Consider the following 21187-nt stretch of genomic DNA (forward strand, 5'->3'; position numbering starts at 1 on the left):
TAAGAATAATTTTGTGTAGTACAGAAATAAATTGTTATTTAAATATATAGTAAAATTCTTCTGTGAATCTACCTGGACCAAGTATTTTCCCCACTGTGGTAGTTTCTTTATTTTTGGTCCATTTTATTTTCTGAAGTGGGGTTGTTTGACATTTCTATTTCATATCCTGTTACTTTAGGTATTTAGTATTTATATATTTTTAAATTTACTTATTTTGAGCCTTATTTTTATATTTTGTTAATGTGTTTTCAGAGATAATTTTTTTCTCCTGAGGATTACTTTAACGGGTTTCCAGACTTTTTGGTATGTTGTGTCTTCCTTATTATTGTCTTTTACATAAATATAAATTGTTATTGTGGTTTATTATTTGACCTATTCATTATTAAGTCTGTTTAGGCCTTTGTATTTTGCTTTTGTTTCCTGATGGCTATTTGTATTTCATCATGGTCCCTACAAGATTTGTTTAATATTTCTGCTTTACAATTACATATAATTTCTTTTTGCCTTAAAGGCCTCTTTTTGTAAAACTACCATATGATGTGGAGAAATTAGCTAAACATTAAGAAGCTGCCACAAAATTTTCAGCTTTAACTTCTCTGTTCAGGTCTACATTTTCCTCTTTGTTTACTTTTTTGTTAGATTTGTCCAGCTCTAAGGGAGTAACATTAAAGAGTCCTACAATTGTGTTACTATATATGTATTTTTGTAAGTGAGCTTACTTTTCCTTTTTGAATTTAGATGCTATGCCATCTGATGAATGTATATTAATACTGATATCAGTTCCTTATCTATGTTCCTCTAAACATAATGTAGTTGCCCTTTTTATCTCTCTTGGTATTTTGAATTTTTTAGTTTTGTCTGATACTGTGATTAAATCTTCTGTGTGGGGGCAGCTAGGTGGCGCAGTATTCAGGAGGACCTGAGTTCAAATTCGGCCTCAGACACTTAACAATTACTAGCTGTGTGACCGTGGGCAAGTCACTTAACCCCAATCGCCTCATCAAAAAAAAACAAAAACAAAAAACCTTTTGTGTGTGTGTGTGTGTGTGTGTGTGTGTGTGTGTGTGTGTGTGTGTATTTTTTTTAATCACTAGGAGTAATCATCAAAACTATTTGGTATTGGTTTACAAAAAAGAAAAATAGATCAATGGAACTCACTAGATAGCAATTTAACTCAGTAACATTGTGTTCTGTAACACAAAGAACATAAAAGATCTATTTGATGAGACCTGCTGAGAAAACTGGAAAGCAGTGTTTTACACCATCTGCCACAATAAACTTTGAATATACAATCTAACTATTAAAGACAACATCATGAAAATATTAGATGAGAATTAGATCAATTACCCTTTATAGCTATGGCTGGGCAGAGGTGGAGGCAAGGATTCTTAATCAAATAAGAGAAGGAGGTGAAGACAAAAAAATAGATAATTATCAGTTAAATTAAATAGAAAGTTTTTGCCTGAGCAAAATGAATGGCGGTAGGACATGAAGGAAAGCTATCAAGTAGAAAAATTCTTTGTGTAAAATATCTCTCATAAGGGTCTGAAATCCAAGCTATTAAATCTTAAAACATCAGTAAGACTTTTGTGACTCCCTATATAGGAATTCATACATACATACATAATACATAGACCTGCCTACATATATATGACAAAGAGCCATTCTATAGTAGACAAGTAGTGAAAGGATATGACTATACTATAAAGAATTATCAGCTATTACAACCAAATGAAACATTAGTTCTAATCACTGATAATTAGAGAAATGCAAATCAGTCTCATTTTGAGGTTTTGCTTCTCACCCAGAAAACTGGCAAAGATGGCAGTAGATGGAAATAGTTTGTATTGGGAGGGCTTCATCAAGACGGGAACACATGCATTGTTGGTGGATCTTTGAATTGGTCCAAATGTTCTAGAAAGCAGTTTGAAAGTATGTTAAGTAAGTGAATAAAGTATCCACGTCATAGATACCAGGGATCCCACTATTAGGCATGTGCCTCAAGGTAATCAATGATAAAAAGAGAGACCCTACATATACAAAAATATGTATAGTGCCACATTTTGTAGTAGCAAAGAAATGGAAACAAAGTAGATGCTCATCTGTTGGGGAATATGTAAATGATTTGTGCTTCATGAATGTATTGGGATATTGCTATATCGTAAGGAACAATAAATATAAAGAATTCAAAGTATGGAAAGACATATGGACTGATGTGAAGAGAAGGAAGCACAACCAAGGAAACAGTATATACAACGCCTATAGTATAACAACATAAGTAGAAAGATTCCCCTTTCCTCAAAGCCTTCACACTACACATTGTGTAATTATAATAACTAATCTTGGTCCCAGAGAAGAGTTGTGAAAATGCAATTCCCTCCTTTTTTTTTCAGAGATGTGTGAGACTATGGGTATGGAGCGAGCATTGTGTGTATTACCATATATGCTGTATTTTTTCTTCTTTCTTTTTAAAACTTTGTTACAGGGGATAGCTCGTTGAGTCAGGTGGTAGGAGAGGTATTTATTCACAAATGAAGGTAAAGTAAAAACATTAGACAGCAATAAAAATATTTTTTAAAAAATCAAACACATAGTAATTACCTTATCCATGGCAAATTTTGTTCCAGTCTCTCATTTTCATTTTGTATGTCTATTTTTGAGATGTGATTCTAGTATAGAGTAGATTTTTGGGTCTTGTTATCGATTCTGCTGACCCTTCATTTTATTAATTTGTATAATACATTTGCAAACTTGTGTCTTCCTTAATTTAAGTTTTTGTTTTGTTTTGTTTTTGGTGGGGCAGTGAGGGTTAAGTGACTTGCCCAGGGTCACACAGCTATAAAGTGTCAAGTGTCTGAGACCACATTTGGACTCAGGTCCTCCTGAATCCAGGGCCGGTGCTTTATCCACTGTGCCAACTAGCTGCCACCAATTTAGTTCTTTTAAAACATTTTTATTTTATTCATCTTTTAAGTCAGTCCTTTCTCCCTGTGATCATTTTTGCTTTTATTCATTTAATGCTGGTCAGTTGCTACTGCCTTTCTTCCATTCCTATTTACCTGCCTGCAGTGGTAAGAACAATACCTGGTACATATTAAGTGCTTAGTAAATTCTTATTAACTGCCCTACCCCAGTTTTTTTAGTTTAGAACCTGTTAATTACTCTATCTCTGTATTTATTTCTCCTTCTCCTTTGAGTCATCTCTTTCCTTGCCCATATTGTTAAAGCATATGGTTAAAAATCTTTCCTTTTCTTCCATCCAACCTCTTATTTTAAGTAGCATCTATATCTATGTCTAATCTACATAAACTATATCATCCATTATTATATATCTACATCTATGTATATTTTTGCTATTCCCTTGTCCAAGGAACTTCTCTTTATTTTCTTCTTTATATCTTTTCATTTGCACTATAAGTAAGACTGTAGTCTTACTTTTATTTTCTGATTGTTCCTTCTTTATTCTCTTTCTGTTTATCATGACTGTTCTCTTTTCTCTCATAATTATATGTTGCCCTCATATATCCCATCTCCTGGGTTGTGATTTTGTCTAGGAAGGTACAACAACACTTAGAAAGCTGACCCATAATGTATGAATTTTCCCCATACTAAACCCATTATAAAATTATCATTCTCTTACTGTAGAAAAAATATCTTTTCTCATGAAAAATGTTCTTGCATAGTACCTTATCCTTTCCCTATGCAATGAGGTACTCATTTGTTATAGTTTTGCTTTAATACTTTTTCCTATTTTCAGTTAACTTCTCCTTGAAGTACTTAGATAGCTTGACATTTGGTGCATATTTGTCAAGTGTTGATATTATTTTATTATCTTTGGTGCCTTTAAGAAAAATGCATTTTTTTTCTCTTTATATCTTTTAACCATATCTAATTTTACTGTTATCTGATATGCTCATGATTATTACTCTTGGATGAATAAATGAAAAATAATTTATTAAGTAAATACTGAGTGCTAAGCACTGTAGCAAGAACTGGAGACACAAATTAGAAATAAAATGATGCAGGTTTTGCTCTTAGGGTGGTCACACTCTAACTGGGGAAAATAGCAATATAAAAGAGTTCTGCTACAGGGTAGAAGTTGTACACACATTTCTAAAGCTTCAGCATTGGGTAAATGGCAAGGCCCAGGATATACTAACAAGACAGATGACACTACTCACAGGTCCAGAGGGCTTGGTTACAGAGTAAATGATAAGGCTTAATGCTCTTTTTACTCATTTGGAAGTGTAATGATTGGAATGATGCCACCTACTGGAGACTTGCTGTGGGAAAGCTCCACCATGAGGAAAATGCCTCAGAGGCATTGTGGCTTTTCCTTGGCGTCAGGAAATGACATTTGCTCATGGGTGCTGTCTATCAAGGCTACCAGCCAATCAACTTGAGGAGCCTCCTATTTTCTGGGAGGAGACAGGAAGGAGGAGAGGGAGCCTGCGGGGAGAGCTCTGGCACTTTTGGGTTCCTGACTTGGTGGTGGTGGCGGCAGAGGACCTCATAGGAAATTTGAGGAAAGATAGGAATGCCAGGCTGTTGGAATTCTGTTCTCAATCTTTTTCTTTCTATTTTCCAATAAACCCTTAAAAACCTAAACTCGTTTTATAAGTGATTTTAGTCAGTTTCCCCCAAAACTGGGGGAACAGATTAGAATCCACATTTAGAATCTTAAATTACACAGAAGTATTATAGTTGGTGACTCCCAAATCATCCAAGTGGTATAAACAGCACTATTGCTTTTCCTGTTGGGGTCATAGGGGATGATTAAAGAGAAGGGGAGGGGAAAGGGTTCTTCCACTGGTGGTTCTTCCCCCCTGGATGGCCCTGCTTTTTTGAATTCCCCTGAGGTATAATAGATTCTACTTAACATATTGTTGGATTCTGCTTTCTAATCCCTTCTGCTATACTTTTTCATATTATGGGTAAGTAAAAACCATTGATAGTCATGGTTATTTTGTTTGTTATGATTGTTCTTTTTTCCCCCTTCTACTGTGTCTTCTCAAAATTTTCCTCTCTTTGCTGTCTCCTTCTAACTCCTCTTGACAAAGAAGAAGGCAGGGAAATATGGAATCTGTTCAAAATGAATAATTTATTAAGTGGTCACTCCTCTGCCTTCTCCTTTCTTCCCCTGACGCAGATACTCATCTTGAGTTCTTAACATTTCTTTCTCTCCTTTTAATCACCTCTTTATGATCTGCCCTTCCTGGTTAACATTTTCTTAGCTCTCCAACTCTGCCATCCCTCCTAAATCCTTCTCTTTCCTCTCCTCGTTCCTACTTTTATCACTATTGATTTTAATCTATTATACATTAAGCACTGTGTGTATGCATGTGAGTGTTTATATTTGAGTCTCCTTTGCCAAGTTCAGATACAATTGATCTCATGTGGATGCCCACTTCCCCATCCCCCTCCTTCATGTTTGTATTCTCTTTTACTATACTCTAGCTATGGGAGGTAGGTTGTTCCTCTCCTATTTAATTTCTTTCTAACTGTATTCCTTTTAAAATAATGGAATATTATTTCACTGAAAGAAATGAGAAATATGGAGAATTCAGAGAAATTTGGGAAGATTTGTATCAACAGGTATTTTCAAAGTAGATTTCTATTGATATTTTTTGTTTTTATATCACCAACATTTCCCAATGCATCCTTTTTCCTCTGTCCGCTGAGACCATTTTTAAAAAAGGAAAACAATTCACTAAAAAGAATACATTGAGGGGCAGCTAGGTGGTGCAGTGGATAGAGCACCGGCTCTGGATTCAGGAGGACCTGAGTTCAAATCCGACCTCAGACACTTGACACACTAGCTGTGCGACCCTGGGCAAGTCACTTAACCCCAATTGCCTCACTAAAAAAAAAACCAAAACAGAATACATTGAAAGAGTCTAACATCTCTAATGTTCCACATCTATAGTTCCCCACCTCTTCAAAGAAGAGAGGGAGGTATCTTCCCAAAGCTCTTCTTTAAGACATAGTTTAGTCATTATAATTTCTTGACATTTCCTCTCTTTTTAAAAAAAGTTTAAAAAAATTTAAAAATATTATATTGACCTCTCTTGGTTTTTACATTACTGGGATTTCCCCTAGTATCCCTTTCCTCTCTCAGAGAGCCATTTCATATAACAAATATTTGTATTGTTATTCGTTTTTTCAAAAAAATGGAATCTAACTTGTTTCAGCACAGTGCATTTAAGAAAGATTGTCAACAATGAAAAAGAATGTCATCATCAAAATAATGCATCGCATGAACCCAACCAACAATGGGTCATGCCTATTTGTTTCTAGACATGGAGGGGTTTATAGTGGCAATTCTGAACCATGTTATCGTGATCCTTAAGGAGACTGATCAGTTATTGATCAATGCAGATTATGCAACGATAACTATTTTTAAAGAAAAAAGAAAAAAATCAGCAAAACCAATCAATTCATGAAACAAGTCTGAAAGTGTATACAATATTCCATATCTCTAGACCTTCCACTTTTGTAAGCAGGGTAGCGAAGGTCTTTTCATTTCTCTTATTTGGGATTATGCTTATTCTTTGTAACTTTGGATCATTGACTTGATTTTTTTGTGGTTGTTTATTCCAATACCTTGTTGTACTTGTACATGGTTTCTAGGCTTTGCTTATTTTACTCTGCATCAGATCATGTAAGTATTTTGATACTTCTCTGTATTTATCATAGTTTTTTCCCAGTAATATCCTATCATACTGATGAACCACAAATTCCCTAATCAATGAGCATCTTCTTTGTTTCCAGTTCTTTGCTATTACAAAAAGTGGTGCTAGAAAACATTTTGGTGTATGTGGGATTTTTCTTTTTGTCCTATTACCATGGTGTATATATATATATATATATATATATATATATATATATATATATATATATATATATATATATATATATATATATATATATATATATATATATATATATATATATATATATATATATATATATATATATATATATATATATATATATATATATATATATAGTATGGACATTTTAGAAACTTTCTTAGCATAGTTCCAAATTTTTTTCCAGATTGGTTAGACAGATTTACAACTCTATCAACAGTGAATAAGTGTACCTGTCATTTTGTAGACCATTCAGTATTATTTCTATCTATTGCCATCTTTGCTAATTTGCCGTGTGAGGCAAAACCATAGTTGCTTAGATTTACATTTCTCTTCTTAGTCATTTGGTGCAATATTTTATATGGTTATTATAGCTTGTTTGATAATTATTTATTCATATTTTAAGCAGGGCTTCTTAAACATTTTCCACTTGCTGCACCTTTTTGCCTGAGAAATTTTTATGTGACCCCAGGCTTACATGTATACAAAGTAGTTATAAATAACCTTTTACTGTTGCCAAATTTTTGTGGACCCCCTACATTCAGTTATGTGACACCCATATGGGGTTGCAACCCATAGTTTAAGAAGCTAGGTACTAGAGAATAGCTCTCTTTCATATAATTTCTGATAGTTGCCTATGCATCTTGGATCTCATACCCTTACAAGAAATGTTTGATATAAAATATTTTTCCCAGTCATTCATTTATTTTCTTTTTTATTTGTTCTGATTTTGTTCATACAAAGGTTTTTCAGTGATCTATTTTATATTTTAAAATTGCCCCTATTCCCTGGTTAAGAATTCACCGCTAAAAATAATAAAAATAATTTAAAAAAATTTTTAAAAAGTGGAGGGTCTTACGTGAGCTGATGATGAGTGAGATGAGCAGAACCAGGAGAACATTGTACACAGTATCATCAACATTGAGTGTTGACCTACTGTGATGGACTGTATTCTTCTCACCAATGCAAAGGTACAGAAGAGTTCCAGGGAACTCATGATAGAAGAGGATCTCCAAATCCAAGAAAAAAAAAAAAAGAACTGTGGAGTATAGATGCTGATTGAACCATACTATTTCTTTTGTTTTGGGTGCTGTTTTTTTTTTTTCTATTTTGAGGTTTTGCATTACTGCCCTGATTTTTTCTCTTATAACAGGATTAATGCAGAAATAGGATTAATGTTATTATGGATATATATATGTGTGTGTGTATATATATATATATGTCTATGTATATAGATATATAGATATAACCTATATCAGATTACCTGCTGTCTAGGGGAGGGGGGAGGGAGGGGAGGGAGGGAGAAAAATCTGAAATTGTAAAGCTTGTATAAACAAAAGTTGAGAACTATCTTTACATGTAACGGAAAAAATAAAATACCTTATATGTAAAAAAATAAAAATTAAAAAAATTTTTTTTAAAAAAGAATTCACTGTTAGCCATAGCTTGATATAATTGTTTTCTAATTTTTAAAAATGTTGTAACCTTTAATGTCAAATCACATATCTATTTTGAATTTATTGTGGAATATATTTTAAAATGTATCCAATTTAATTGCTGCCAGACTGATTTCCAGTTTTCCCAGCAATTCTTATTAAATAGTTATTTGCCAGATAAATAAAATTAATTTTGGAATTAATTTTACAGTGTGTGGTGACATGTAGGGAGCATATTAAATGATCACTTTAAAAATTAGAGTACTCTAGTGTTAATTCAAATCTACCTTGAAGAAATTTTTTTTTTCCAGTGGATTCAAGCCATACTTGCTCTACATTTAGTGCATAACTTTCCTCCTTTTTTCTTCCTCCTCCTCTTCCTCCTTCTCCCTCACACCCCCCTACTTTTTCTCTGGAAAAAGTAACTAATATGTTATTTTCCTGCTAATATGACCCTCAAGTATCAACAAGCATTTATTACATGCTTATTATATGACAGTAGTCCTGTTAAGTAATGGGGATACAAAGAGAAAAGCAAATAGTCTTTGTGCTTAGAGAATTTGAATTCTAGCAGATGATACAACATGTTCATATAGAAATACATACAGAATGGATGTTAAATTAATTACAGGGTGGTTTAGGAAGCAGGACACCAGCAACTGGGGTTGGGGATAGTGGTGAGAATCAGAAAGGAACCAATGTAGAGCCAAATAGCACCCAGAGCTGTATCCTCGAGATGACTGCAGTGATGTAAAGGACAGCAACCTGTAAAGACGAAAGAAGTCTGAGGAGTACAGAGGACTGACAGTTAATGAAGCTTGCCCCTCCGTCTGAGACTCATTTTCATACATGGATAATGATTTATTTTGCTGTGTGAGATTTAAAATTGGATATTAGATCATAAATCTCCCCTACTTAACCCTTCCCTTAATTCATCTCCCAGACTAGTAAATGGAAGAAGCTTCTGGTTTTCTAGATAGAGCCTTTATTGTATATAAGGTGTTGTTGATTAGAAGGATAGGAAAACAGAAATACAGTACAAATCGTCTTAAATCTAGGCTGTCTATATTCCTTATAAAAACTCACCAAACCGATTTAGGCCACCTTTGGAGTGAGTCAGACCGTCTGTGCCGCGCCGCCCGGAGTCCCGCCAAGCCGGCAAAAAAGGCTACTCTCGTTCTCTCCACCCCGGAAGTCAAAAAAAACCCGGCAGGCAGTCTGACATGCGCAGCAGGCGCACTGTACCTGGCAGGCAGTCTGACATGCGCAGCAGGCGGACTGTACCCGGCAGGCAGTCTGACATGCGCAGCAGGCAGACTGTTCATCTCCTCCCCAAAAGGGTGGTCCTTGAAAAACTGGCGTCTTTCACTTATCCTAACCGACTGTTAAAAACTTTCATATTTTACCACATTTCCCCCCTTTGCTTCCTCAAGAAACGGAATGTTTCCTTGATGGAACAGTAAAAAGAATATAATAACTTTTGCTGACTAATAATATGCGAACAACAATACAGAAAAGGAAGAGAGGAAAGTTTTGTCCAGAGGGGCGATTTTTTTTTTTTCCTCATGAACCGACGCTTTGACATTAGTCTTGCAAAGGGAGAGCCTCTGCAGAGAGTACATGTTACAGATAGTATATAACAGAAAGGAGATAGTAAAAGCTAATAAAGCAAAACAGTTCATATAAAGTCTCTGAGTTCTCTTGTCTTCTTGAAGTGGTAAGATGTCATCAGGAGGAAACTGGATTCTGGTCTGGAAAACTGGATTCTGGACTCTGGTCTGGAAAGCTGGATTATCTTCTTTAACTGTTTGAATTGCTGTATTTTTAAAACCTTAGCATAGCATTGTCAATGATCAAATTAATAAATTCCATTACATTCCCTCCTTTATATGGTTAGACTTGTAATAGAGGGTTGAGGTAGTTATGCAATGTGTAACACTTTTTACCACCATGTGTCTGGATCAAAGCCAAATTTAGTATGTGTTCATGACACCTGAAAATGTTATGGAAAGGTTATCATACCATATCTCATGGTTCTGAGACAGCCAGTGATTGTGCTAGGCCACAGGTGAATTCAACTGAGTGAGATAAAAAGATAAATAAGTTCAGTTAAATTAGGTTAAATTAGGAGGGAGAGAGGATGAATACTGGACTGTGCCTAGTAATTGTGCTCTACATAGTCACCATCATAAGCAAACCATGGACTTATGTATACCTGTCTCTCCTTTTGTTGCACATATATTCTCTCCAGGGCCTGCGTCAGAGTTCACAGCAAGTTAGTCTCTGAAATGATAAGTTTCCATATTTCTGAAATCTCATTAATTTCACCAAAGACAATATGATGGTAAAAATGTGTGCTATGCTGCATAACTGAGAATATATTAGTGATATATACAATAATTCCAAACCATACCCAGAGTATAATGACATATAAATAATAAACGAATGTAAATAGCTGATTATATTAGACATTGTTACATAATCTTCTTTTAGACATTATTACATAATCTTCTTTTAGCAAGTAGACCACATCATCTTATACATGAATTCTCTGGTATAACAGTAGCAGATACTTAAAGTGGTGATTAATTCATCAAAAGAAATAAGACTTCAATTAGCAAGATTCAATATTCAATGTTTTCAGTGAGGTATCAAGCAATTTCTGGTACTTTTTAGTTAAACAGAACAACATACAAGAGAAAGGAGAAAAATAAATAAATAAAACAAAACTCATTAGAACTCATGGTTCTCTCAAAAAGAAAGAGTAAATAAAAAAAAAGAAGAATTCTGGTAGCTTCTGAGGCCCGATAGCCTCACCCACAGCATATACTTAAAATGTCTTTGAATAATCACTTAGTTTACAAAATTTAGTTTTAAAGAAAAGCAAAAGAAACAAAAGTAAAAAAAAAAAACCAAAGCAAAACCAAAAATAAAAAATAAAAAGCAAAAGATTCGCTAAGCACCCTTTTGTGCTCTTAAAGAACTTAAAGGTGCAGTCAATTCCAGGTCTTTTCAGTGCCTTTCAAAAGTCAAAACAAAAACAAAAAAACCCAAAAATTAATAAAATAAAAAAAAAATAGTTGAGGTAGGCCAGAAAACTAGGCCATGTACTTCAGTGCTTTTGCCTGTAGAAGGAAATGCTTGTTAAATTATAAGGTATTTAAGCTGCTAGAGTTTGGGGTATGCCACATTGTTTTAACTGGTTCCCCAATTCTCTGCATGCCAAAGTGGCAGGGGTTTCTGAATTGTCATTGATCTTTCTAATGCTGTCATAATGTTCTTTATGGTAGAAAATGTGGAGTTCTGTAGCATCAGTTTTGTCTGTGCCACTGATTTTCAATAAAGGCTGATTTAATTGATGAACCACAACATTCAGCTGATGCTGCTTAGCAAATGCTACAATTGTATCATTTCCTCCCCACTTTCCAAATTTCTTTAATTCATCAACATATTCTTCAAAAGGGGAGTCATTTACTATAAAAGACTCAAACTCTTGTCTATGGTTAATCATATAAGAAGCAGCTTCTTGTCTGTGTCTGAGATGATTTCTACAGTGACCTTCTAGCTGGTCTGCTAAAGCCCTAAAAAGGCAATTTCCGTCTCCTGATACTTTACGAAGACTGAGTCCCAAAGCATTTAACTGATCAGTGGGATTCTTAAATGGGAACTTCCTGTTTCCTCTGAACTTTCTTTGCTCTTTAACAGTTGCTATCGTTAGGGTTTTTACCTCTTTAGCGTCTACCTCAGGTCTATCTGAAATCTCTTCACCTATGAATGGTGCAGGCTTTATATGAGAGCAATGAATCCATGAGTCTTTTTCACCAATTTTAATGGCGGTAGGAGTTGTCAATAATACCTGAAAAGGTCCTTCCCAGGCAGGTTGAGTTCCACTGGTTCTCTGAAAATTCTTTACATATATTTTATCTCCTGGGTTGAAGTTATGCAATGAAAAGTCTAATGGTCCTGCCTGGACCACAGCTCCTGCCTCATGGAGTTCACGTAGCCTGGTCTGTAATTCCTGTATATAGGAAGCAACAGAAGTATCACCTCCCACCAGTGATGTATAAACTGGGGAAAAAGTTTTAGCTTGGATAGGAGGGTGACCAAAAAGCATTTCATAAGGAGATATATGAAGTTCTCCTCTTGGTCTACTTCGTAGATAGAATAATGCCAATGGTAGAACATCAGGCCATTTCAAATGGGTTTCAGTACATAATTTGCCAATCATACTCTTAAGCTCTTTATTCATACGTTCGACTTGGCCTGAACTTTGTGGATGGTAGGGCGTGTGGAATTTTGGAGTCACTCCCAAGAAAGAGTAGATTTGGGATAAAATCGAATCAGTGAAATGTGTGCCTTTGTCAGAATCGATGCGGGCTGGTGGGCCAAAACGAGGTACTATCTCTTTAAGAAGAATTTTGGCAACAAAGGCAGCTGTGGCTCGGGGGCTGGGAAAGGCCTCCACCCACCGAGTGAGCTGATCAACTATAACAAGGCAAAATTTATAATGTCCTGCTTTTGGCATAGTAATATAATCAATTTGTAAGTGCTCAAAAGGTGTATATGCTAGAGGACGCCCTCCATAAGCTTTGACCTTAAAAGCATACTGATTATAAGACTGACATGTGGAGCAGCCCGAGCAGATTCGAGATGCTGTATTAGTCACACCTGGTGCTATCCAGGTTCTCTTAATAGAGTCTACAATGCCTTGTGTACCAAAATGGCCTTTTCTGTGAACAGAGAGGCATACCTGGTGGTAGAATTTCCGGGGAAGAAATGGCTTACCTTCCGGAGACACCCAGATGCCATTGATCTGTTTCGCCTTAAATTTCTTTTTCCACTTTTCTACTTCAGAATCGTCATAGGTTAGGTTGGAAGGAATATCCTCAGAAGGTGAAAGGTTAAATACATGTTCAGGAGCTTCTAATGCAGCAAGCTTGGCTGCAGAATCGGCTCGTGCATTTCCCTTTGAAACAGGATCACTATTCCCTGTGTGGGCAGGGCAATGTACAACGGCTAGGGAAGAAGGCAGTTTTAGGGCATCTAAGAGGTCCTTGATAAGGTCCCCATTGGCAATAGCCTTGCCCGAGGATGTTAGAAAGCCTCGTTGACGCCAAATCATACCAATAAAGTGGCATATGCCAAAGCCATATTTCGAGTCAGTAAAAATGGTGGCACTCTTATCTTTAGCTATATTACAGGCCTGTGTAAGAGCCACAAGTTCAGCAGCCTGTGCACTAAAATGGGAAGGCAGAGAAGCTGCCCAGAGGGTGTCATAATCAGAAACTACAGCAGCTCCAGTAAAACGGGTTCCCTCTCTCATAAATGAGGAACCATCTGTATAGAGGACAAGATCAGGATTTTCTAAAGGTGTATCAAAAAGATCATCACGGGGTTTTTCAGCCATATCAACTAAAGAAGCACAGTCATGCAACGGTTCCCCCGAGAATGGTAAGTTAGGGAGTAGTGTTGCTGGATTAAGAACTGTGCAGCGTTTTAAAGTGATATTCTCATTACCTAACAGGGTTATTTCATACTTAGCCAGCCTTTGATCTGAAAAGGCTTGTGTCCTGTGACGTAGTAAGAGAGCCTCCACTTCGTGAGGGCATTGCACAGTTAGAGGGTTACCTAGGACCAAATCAGAGGCTTTTTCTACCAAAAGCGCTGTGGCCGCCACTGCTCTAAGGCAAGGTGGCGCTCCAGCCGCTACAGGGTCCAGCTGAATTGAATAGTAGGCTATAGGACGTTGGTTAGGCCCCAGTGACTGAGTCAGGACTCCAGAAGCCACCCCCCTTTGTTCATGCACAAAGAGAGTGAAAGGCTTACTATAATCTGGCAGTCCTAGGGCAGGTGCTGATAACAAGGCCCGTTTTAATTCTTTTATGGCTGAGAGATGCTGGGGATCCAACTGTAAACTGTCTGGAACAGAACTTTTTGTAAGAGCTATGAGGGGTTTAGTAATTTCACCAAAAGAGGGTATCCATTGTCTACAGTACCCAGCTGCTCCCAGAATGGCTCTCAACTGCCTCTTAGTAGTGGGGGCAGAGAGTTGTTGAATGGCCTGGACTCTCTTAGAAGAGACAGAGCGAGTTCCAGCAGCCAAAATAAATCCTAAATATTCTACCTGGGGCAAACACCATTGTACCTTTGTCTTGGAAACCTTGTGTCCTCTCTTGTGCAGCTCCAGCAGTAAGTGACGGCTATCTTCCTGACAAATTTCCGCATTAGGAGAGGCCAAAAGTAAGTCATCTACATATTGTACTAGTGTGGAGCCCTTAAAGGTAATAGAGGCCAGATCCTGCTGTAAAATTTGGGAAAATAATGTGGGACTGTCTACAAATCCCTGTGGGAGTCTAGTCCAGGTCCACTGTCTATTTTTCCAGGTAAAAGCAAATAAATATTGGAAGTCCTCATGTACTGGTATGGAGAAAAAGGCAGAGCAAAGGTCTACCACTGTGAAACATGTAGATTCATAGGGAATTGAGGAAATTATCATAGCCGGATTTGCGACTATAGAATGTCTAGGAATAACATAATTATTAATCGCTCTAAGATCTTGCACAAAGCGATAAACAGGTTTACCATCTGGCCCAGGCTTGGGTTTTTTAACTGGCAAAATGGGAGTATTGCATGGAGAGTGATGACATGGAATAATAATACCCTGGCTTTTCAAAGCCTCAATTATAGGGGTGATCCCTTCTATTGCTTCCCTAGACAATGGATACTGTGGAATGGAGGGGGGTGGTCCCCCCTTAACTTTAAAGGTAACAGGCATGGCAGACTTAAGGAGCCCCACCTCATTAGGGGATGAGGCCCATAAAGACTCAGGAATGTCAGAGGGGATTTTGGATACCTCCCCTGCTGTTCCTTGAGCTTCTGTAAGTAAAATTGGTAATAAATGAACAGTATCCTCTGGCAATTGTAAGGAGACAGCCCCATCTGGAGCACAAGATATGGTTGCTCTAAGCTTGCAAAGGAGATCACGACCTAATAAATTTACAGGGGCATCAGGCATGAGTAAAAATGAATGTTCCACTGTTAAGGGCCCCATAGATACCATGCGAGGATTCAATTTTGCCACTCTCTGGCTCTTTCCTGAGACTCCCACTACATTCAAAAATCCTACAGGTCTACACCCAGCATCTGGTTTGCTTACTAATACTGATTTAGAGGCTCCTGTGTCTAGCAGACAATCATAATAAGTCTCCCCCACTTTTAAGGTGACATGTGGTTCATTACTCTGGGGAGGTGAATGGACTGGCACAAGTGCATTCAAAAAATCTGGATCTGGGAATATATGGCTTTCATTATCTATGTTCCATTCCTCCCCAAGACACCATCATTCCTGTGTCCTCTTCTGAGGGGGGTCTTGGTTACCATTATTCTGGTACTGCCTTTCTGTATTCCTCCAAAAAGATCTATTTCTATTTTGATTTCGCCTGTAATTAGAATTAGAATTTCTTCTCCAAGTCCTACATTCTCTCAATTCATGCCCCTCCTTACGACAGTAACAACACACCTTAGTGTCCTTGTTCCGGTGTCCACATGGCTGACTAGGAATCGCTGGTGCCAGAATGCTCTGTTTAGGGTGATCTGGATCTTCCTCACGTGAGTCAAAGACATAATTTGCAAGTTCCTTAATTCTATCTACTGAGAGATTTCTCCAGTCTGGACATTGTTTCAGAAAGTATCTGCGTATTTCTGGCAGTGAATTATAAACAAATGTGTTGAGAATGATACAGGAATCTCTTAAATCTACTGGATCCAATCTGGTGTACTGTCTAGCGGCCTCACAAAGTCTATCATAAAATCTGTTTGGTCTTTCATTAGCCTCCTGAGGTAGGCTTAAAAATTTCTGCCAGTTTTCCGGTTTTCTAGAGCAAGATTCCATTCCCTTCAGAAGTGTTTCTCTAGCATCTTTTAATCTTTGGAAATCCCTATCATCATTATAATTCCACTCTGGATCCTTTAGAGGCCATTCCACATCGGCCTTACCTTTCGCAACAAGGGCATTTCCTGCTGAGATAATATCTGTAATCTCAGTTGGGGACAGTAAAGTTTCCAAAAGGCAAGTAACATCAGCCCAACTGGGTTGATATGCATTAAATATAGTCCTTAACTGTGAAATTACAGTGTTTGGATTTTTCTCAAAACTAGGGATGATTGATTTCCATGCGCTCAAGTCACTTGGTCTAAAGGGGCTATATTTTCTGACTTGAATTGGCACTCCCTTCTTACTATGTTCTATAGCTTCCTGCAGAGGGAGTAGTTTCTGCTGATCTGATTCTGAACTTGGATCATCTCTAGTAGAAACAGCCATTTTGAGGTCTCTCTCCATATGTGAGAGTTTCCCCCACATCATAACAATGATAATAACAAAAACAATGATAATAACAAAAACAAAAAAAAAACAACAAAAAAAAATAAAATCCTTAGTCGTATGAACTATGGATGTGGTATTAAAAGGTATTTCAATTGCAGGCATAAAATTTCTACTTATATTAAACGTATTTTCCCAAAGATTCTCACGTATACTATTATACAAAAAACTTTTTGCTGCCTGAATGAGGAAAAAACCAATAATGTTATGAAGGACCATTGAATAAACTATTCCTCTAAGTCGGGATGTTATGCTGTCCCAATACATTCCGATGAGAAAAATCAAAGGGATGGTAGAATATTCGAGCATCTTGCCCTTTAAACTGGGCTGGCTTTTCTGTTTAAAGCAAGACTTTTAGAGGCTTAAAGTCTTTAAGGGAGATTAGACAAAGGGAAAGTCCGCGGGGGGGGGGGGGGGGGGGGTATTTGGAAAATCCACCGAATTAGCCGGCTTATGGCCAAACTAGGGAGGGTGGGAGGGTCCTTAAGGTCCCTTCGGGGTCGCCAAACTGTGAGATTTAAAATTGGATATTAGATCATAAATCTCCCCTACTTAACCCTTCCCTTAATTCATCTCCCAGACTAGTAAATGGAAGAAGCTTCTGGTTTTCTAGATAGAGCCTTTATTGTATATAAGGTGTTGTTGATTAGAAGGATAGGAAAACAGAAATACAGTACAAATCGTCTTAAATCTAGGCTGTCTATATTCCTTATAAAAACTCACCAAACCGATTTAGGCCACCTTTGGAGTGAGTCAGACCGTCTGTGCCGCGCCGCCCGGAGTCCCGCCAAGCCGGCAAAAAAGGCTACTCTCGTTCTCTCCACCCCGGAAGTCAAAAAAAAACCCGGCAGGCAGTCTGACATGCGCAGCAGGCGCACTGTACCTGGCAGGCAGTCTGACATGCGCAGCAGGCGGACTGTACCCGGCAGGCAGTCTGACATGCGCAGCAGGCAGACTGTTCATCTCCTCCCCAAAAGGGTGGTCCTTGAAAAACTGGCGTCTTTCACTTATCCTAACCGACTGTTAAAAACTTTCATATTTTACCACAGCTGGATTGTACTTTCTTATTAAGGTGGGCTTTTGGGTGGGGCACGGGCAGGAGGTGCCTGTGATATATTAAAAAAAGAAAGAATATCAGTAACATACGTAGAAAAAAAACCTTGAGTCAAGAGAAACTGAGAAGTAATTTAGTTTTCCCCTTTTCGGTCTTACTAAACCTTTTTGTGTTCTTTGTGCTGGAAACATTACATCATATATTAGAGCAAGTACAAGATTTGTCCTCTCAAACCTCTCCTGAAATAAGAGAGGTAGTTCAATATTAAAATTAGTATATATTAATAATCTTCCATTATCTTATGACTTTTTTGCATTAAAATTACGCAGAGTAGAAATGTTAAAGCTTTTGGACAGTTGTCATAAAATGCATGACCAGGGAACTAAATGAGTCAGTGAACCGATATCATCACTACTGGGAAAAAAATCCATAATTCCTGCAAATGTTCTATCTACTAAAGGTGGGATAACTAAACTAGAAAAGTCCTGTGAAAGTTGTTCATCCAGAATTTTGGTTGCCTAGCTGTTGAGGAAGCAGGCTTTTGGGTTTTGTTGTCCTGATAGCTCTGCTTAGGAATTCGCTGTTGACTGAATAGAGAAGGATTTAGGAAAGTTTCCCTGATAATGAACGTCTCTACTAAACTAGAGCATTGCATCTAGCAGTTCATATTTACTTATGACTTGCATATTGCATTTATAGTCTTGCTTATTACTTTTACAATTTTTCTGCATGAGTAAACATTTTTATGTGATAGTGTCTATATTGTGAAAGTTCCTTGATGAGAGCAAGTTAATTCTAAGAAAAATATATCAGTGATTGTGTTATGTCTAGAAACTCCTATAATTATGTAATAATTGATTTAATCATTTTATTTCAGGAAAATGTCAGATCAAGGAGAGGAGATGGATGATCAAAGTGGAGTACAATTAACTGATACAAGAGCGACTGATGCAACTGAGAGAGTAGATGATGTGGAGACAGAAGAGGGCAAGGGAGAGATCATGGGAGAGCCCGAGGAAGAGACCCAGCTGGATTCCAGAGAGCAGGGGGGCTCAGAGAAGCAAGAGCATGGCAGAGGCACCCTGGCGGAAAGTATGGAGAGAGAGGAACCACTGAGTATGAACCCAGAAACCCCTGGCACAAAGGACAAAACCGTGAGAATGCTGGATACTGCACAGGGTATGGAGCATGAGTGGCTTGAAAAGAGGGGAAGTCAGAGAATCTCCAGGCTGAGCAAGCATGTGGAGAAGGAGCCATTAGAAGGGCCATCATCACAGACTGAATTCCCCGGATCTTATTTGACCAAAATAAAGGCCATAAAGGAGGCTTTGAAGACAACAGTGGCAGATTTTACAGCCACAGGTATTGCTTCATTTACAATGCTTCACCTGTTTTTTTGTGCCCTACCCCCTTCCCCGCCTCTCCACTCCTCTAGCCCAGTTGACTAAGGCTGGGGTGGCCACCAGTGGTAATGCTTCCTGCTCACCTTTCTCTGGGTAAAGGGCTGTCATAATCTTAATGAATGTTATTTGAATGTAACATTCTTTCTTATACTTCAAAATAATTGTCAGTGCTTAAGGATAGATTGATTTGTTTAAAATTTTTGAGATTTGTTGAACAAATTATGGCGCTACTATTGGGATTCTTGTACATTGCTAGCTGGAAAGCAACTCTTTTTAGATGACAGAGTAGAAAAAACACTGAACCTGCTCTGGACATTGGCCTTACCACTTTCTATGAGTTGTGGCTTTGGCGAAGTTGTTTCCTTTCTTTGGATTTCAGTTTCCGCATCTGTAAAAATGAAAAACTTGGGGTAGGTAATCATTAATGCCTCTTCTAGCTCCTAGAATGGAAGAACTTCTACTTGAAGCAGGATAGACTCGGTTTTTGCAACAAATTGGAAGTAAAACATCTTAGACTTTACTTGTGTCATAGTGTGTTGGTAGCAAAAATAATTATATTATTGTTCACCCATTTTATTATCTGATAAATGGTGATATTACTGCCCTCACTAGAATTTCATCTGTCAAAAGAATTAATTAGATAATGTCTGAAAAGCTCCTTAAGCTCCTGTAAGGGTCAAATTTAGTATGGGAAGAGTTAATTGGACGGCTTGCCTTAATATTGGGTAAGAAAAGTAACAGCCTTTTTCAAAAACAAAACAGGTTTATTAGTGGGAATGAGTTTAAAACAATATCTGAATCACACAAGTGGGATTAATCGAACTAGAAACAATGTATAAATCTCTGGGGTAAAAAGACCCCAGGAACCTGAACCTGCCTCCAGCCCAGCCAGCTCCAAAGAGCTGGTTTTCTAGTTTTTCTTACTTAACTTTGCATCAGTTTGTGTTTTCTCTGAAACCACCTCCCTTCTCATTTCTTATAGTGCAAGAGTATTTCATTACATTTCCCAGTAGATGAACATCCCTTCAATATCCAATTCTTTGCCACCACAAACAGAGCTGCTATAAATGTTTTTGTGTATATAGATCCTTTTCCTTTTTCTTTGATCTCTTTGGGGTACAGACCTAGTAATGGTATTGCTAGGTCAAAGAGTATGCATTATTTTATAGCCCCTTGGCCCTAGTTCCAAAATTGTTCTCCAGAATGTTTGGACTATTTTATTACTCCATCAATGGTTAATCAATGCACATATTTCCCCTTACTCCCTCTAGAATTTTTCATTTTTGATAGGTGCGAGGTGGTACTTCAGAGTTGTTTTAATTTGCATTTCTCCAATCAATGGTGACTATATAGCTTTGATTTATTCTTCTGAAAACTGCCTATTCATATCCTTTGATCATTTATCAATTGAGCTCTTATTTGTATAAATTTGACTCAGTTCTGTGATGTTTAAAATCTAAATGTGTGGTTGCCTTAAATTAGAAGCTTTAGCGCCAGTCTTTGGGCATTAAGCATTTATTAAAGCATAATAGGTATTTGTAAAAGGAGAACACATGGAGTTCAGAAAGTTAAGAAAAGGCCTATCTAGCCTAGAGTTCCAGCCTGGTCTGGTTCTTCCTCAAAGCCTTCTACCCATGAGCCTGCTTCAACCACAAACTGCCTGAGCAAACTGAGTGTGGAAGCTTTTTATAGGTCTGGAGGACACTTTTTCAAGCTGATTGATTAGTATCATCCAAAACCATTGGTTCACTGTACTTGAAGGTAGTCTCTTGTTGAGTTCAAAGTCCTTAGCTTCTGAGAACAATATCTACTTAAGGGCTGGCCAGGTGTGGTTACAATCTAATTAACTTTAAGTAGGCTTATCAGCAAAGTCAATCACTCTCACTTAATTCAGTCAGTTTAGATTAATCTCCAGGTGGGGCCTTTGAGTATCTGCCAAATCCCATTATTTTCTCACAGTTCTTTATATATTTGATAATGAAGATTTTATCAGAGGAACTTGCTTTAAAATGTTTTATCTTGGGGCAGCTAGATGGCACAGT

At 37.4% G+C, this 21187-nt stretch overlaps 1 protein-coding gene across 1 annotated transcript in view; it reads left to right on the top strand.

Annotated features, from left to right (window-relative positions):
* The first annotated feature begins 284 nt into the window (after positions 1 to 284).
* IQUB (IQ motif and ubiquitin domain containing) overlaps positions 285 to 21187 on the top strand; it is an 87624-nt gene continuing 66721 nt past the window's right edge. The window contains exons 1-2 of the mRNA XM_043968461.1: positions 285 to 303; positions 18620 to 19104. Coding sequence (XP_043824396.1) covers positions 18624 to 19104 — 481 coding nt within the window. The 5' untranslated portion in view covers positions 285 to 303; positions 18620 to 18623. The remainder of the gene's footprint in view (positions 304 to 18619; positions 19105 to 21187) is intronic.

This window comes from Dromiciops gliroides, chromosome 5, assembly GCF_019393635.1.
Source record: "Dromiciops gliroides isolate mDroGli1 chromosome 5, mDroGli1.pri, whole genome shotgun sequence".
Classification (NCBI taxonomy): Eukaryota; Metazoa; Chordata; class Mammalia; order Microbiotheria; family Microbiotheriidae; genus Dromiciops; species Dromiciops gliroides.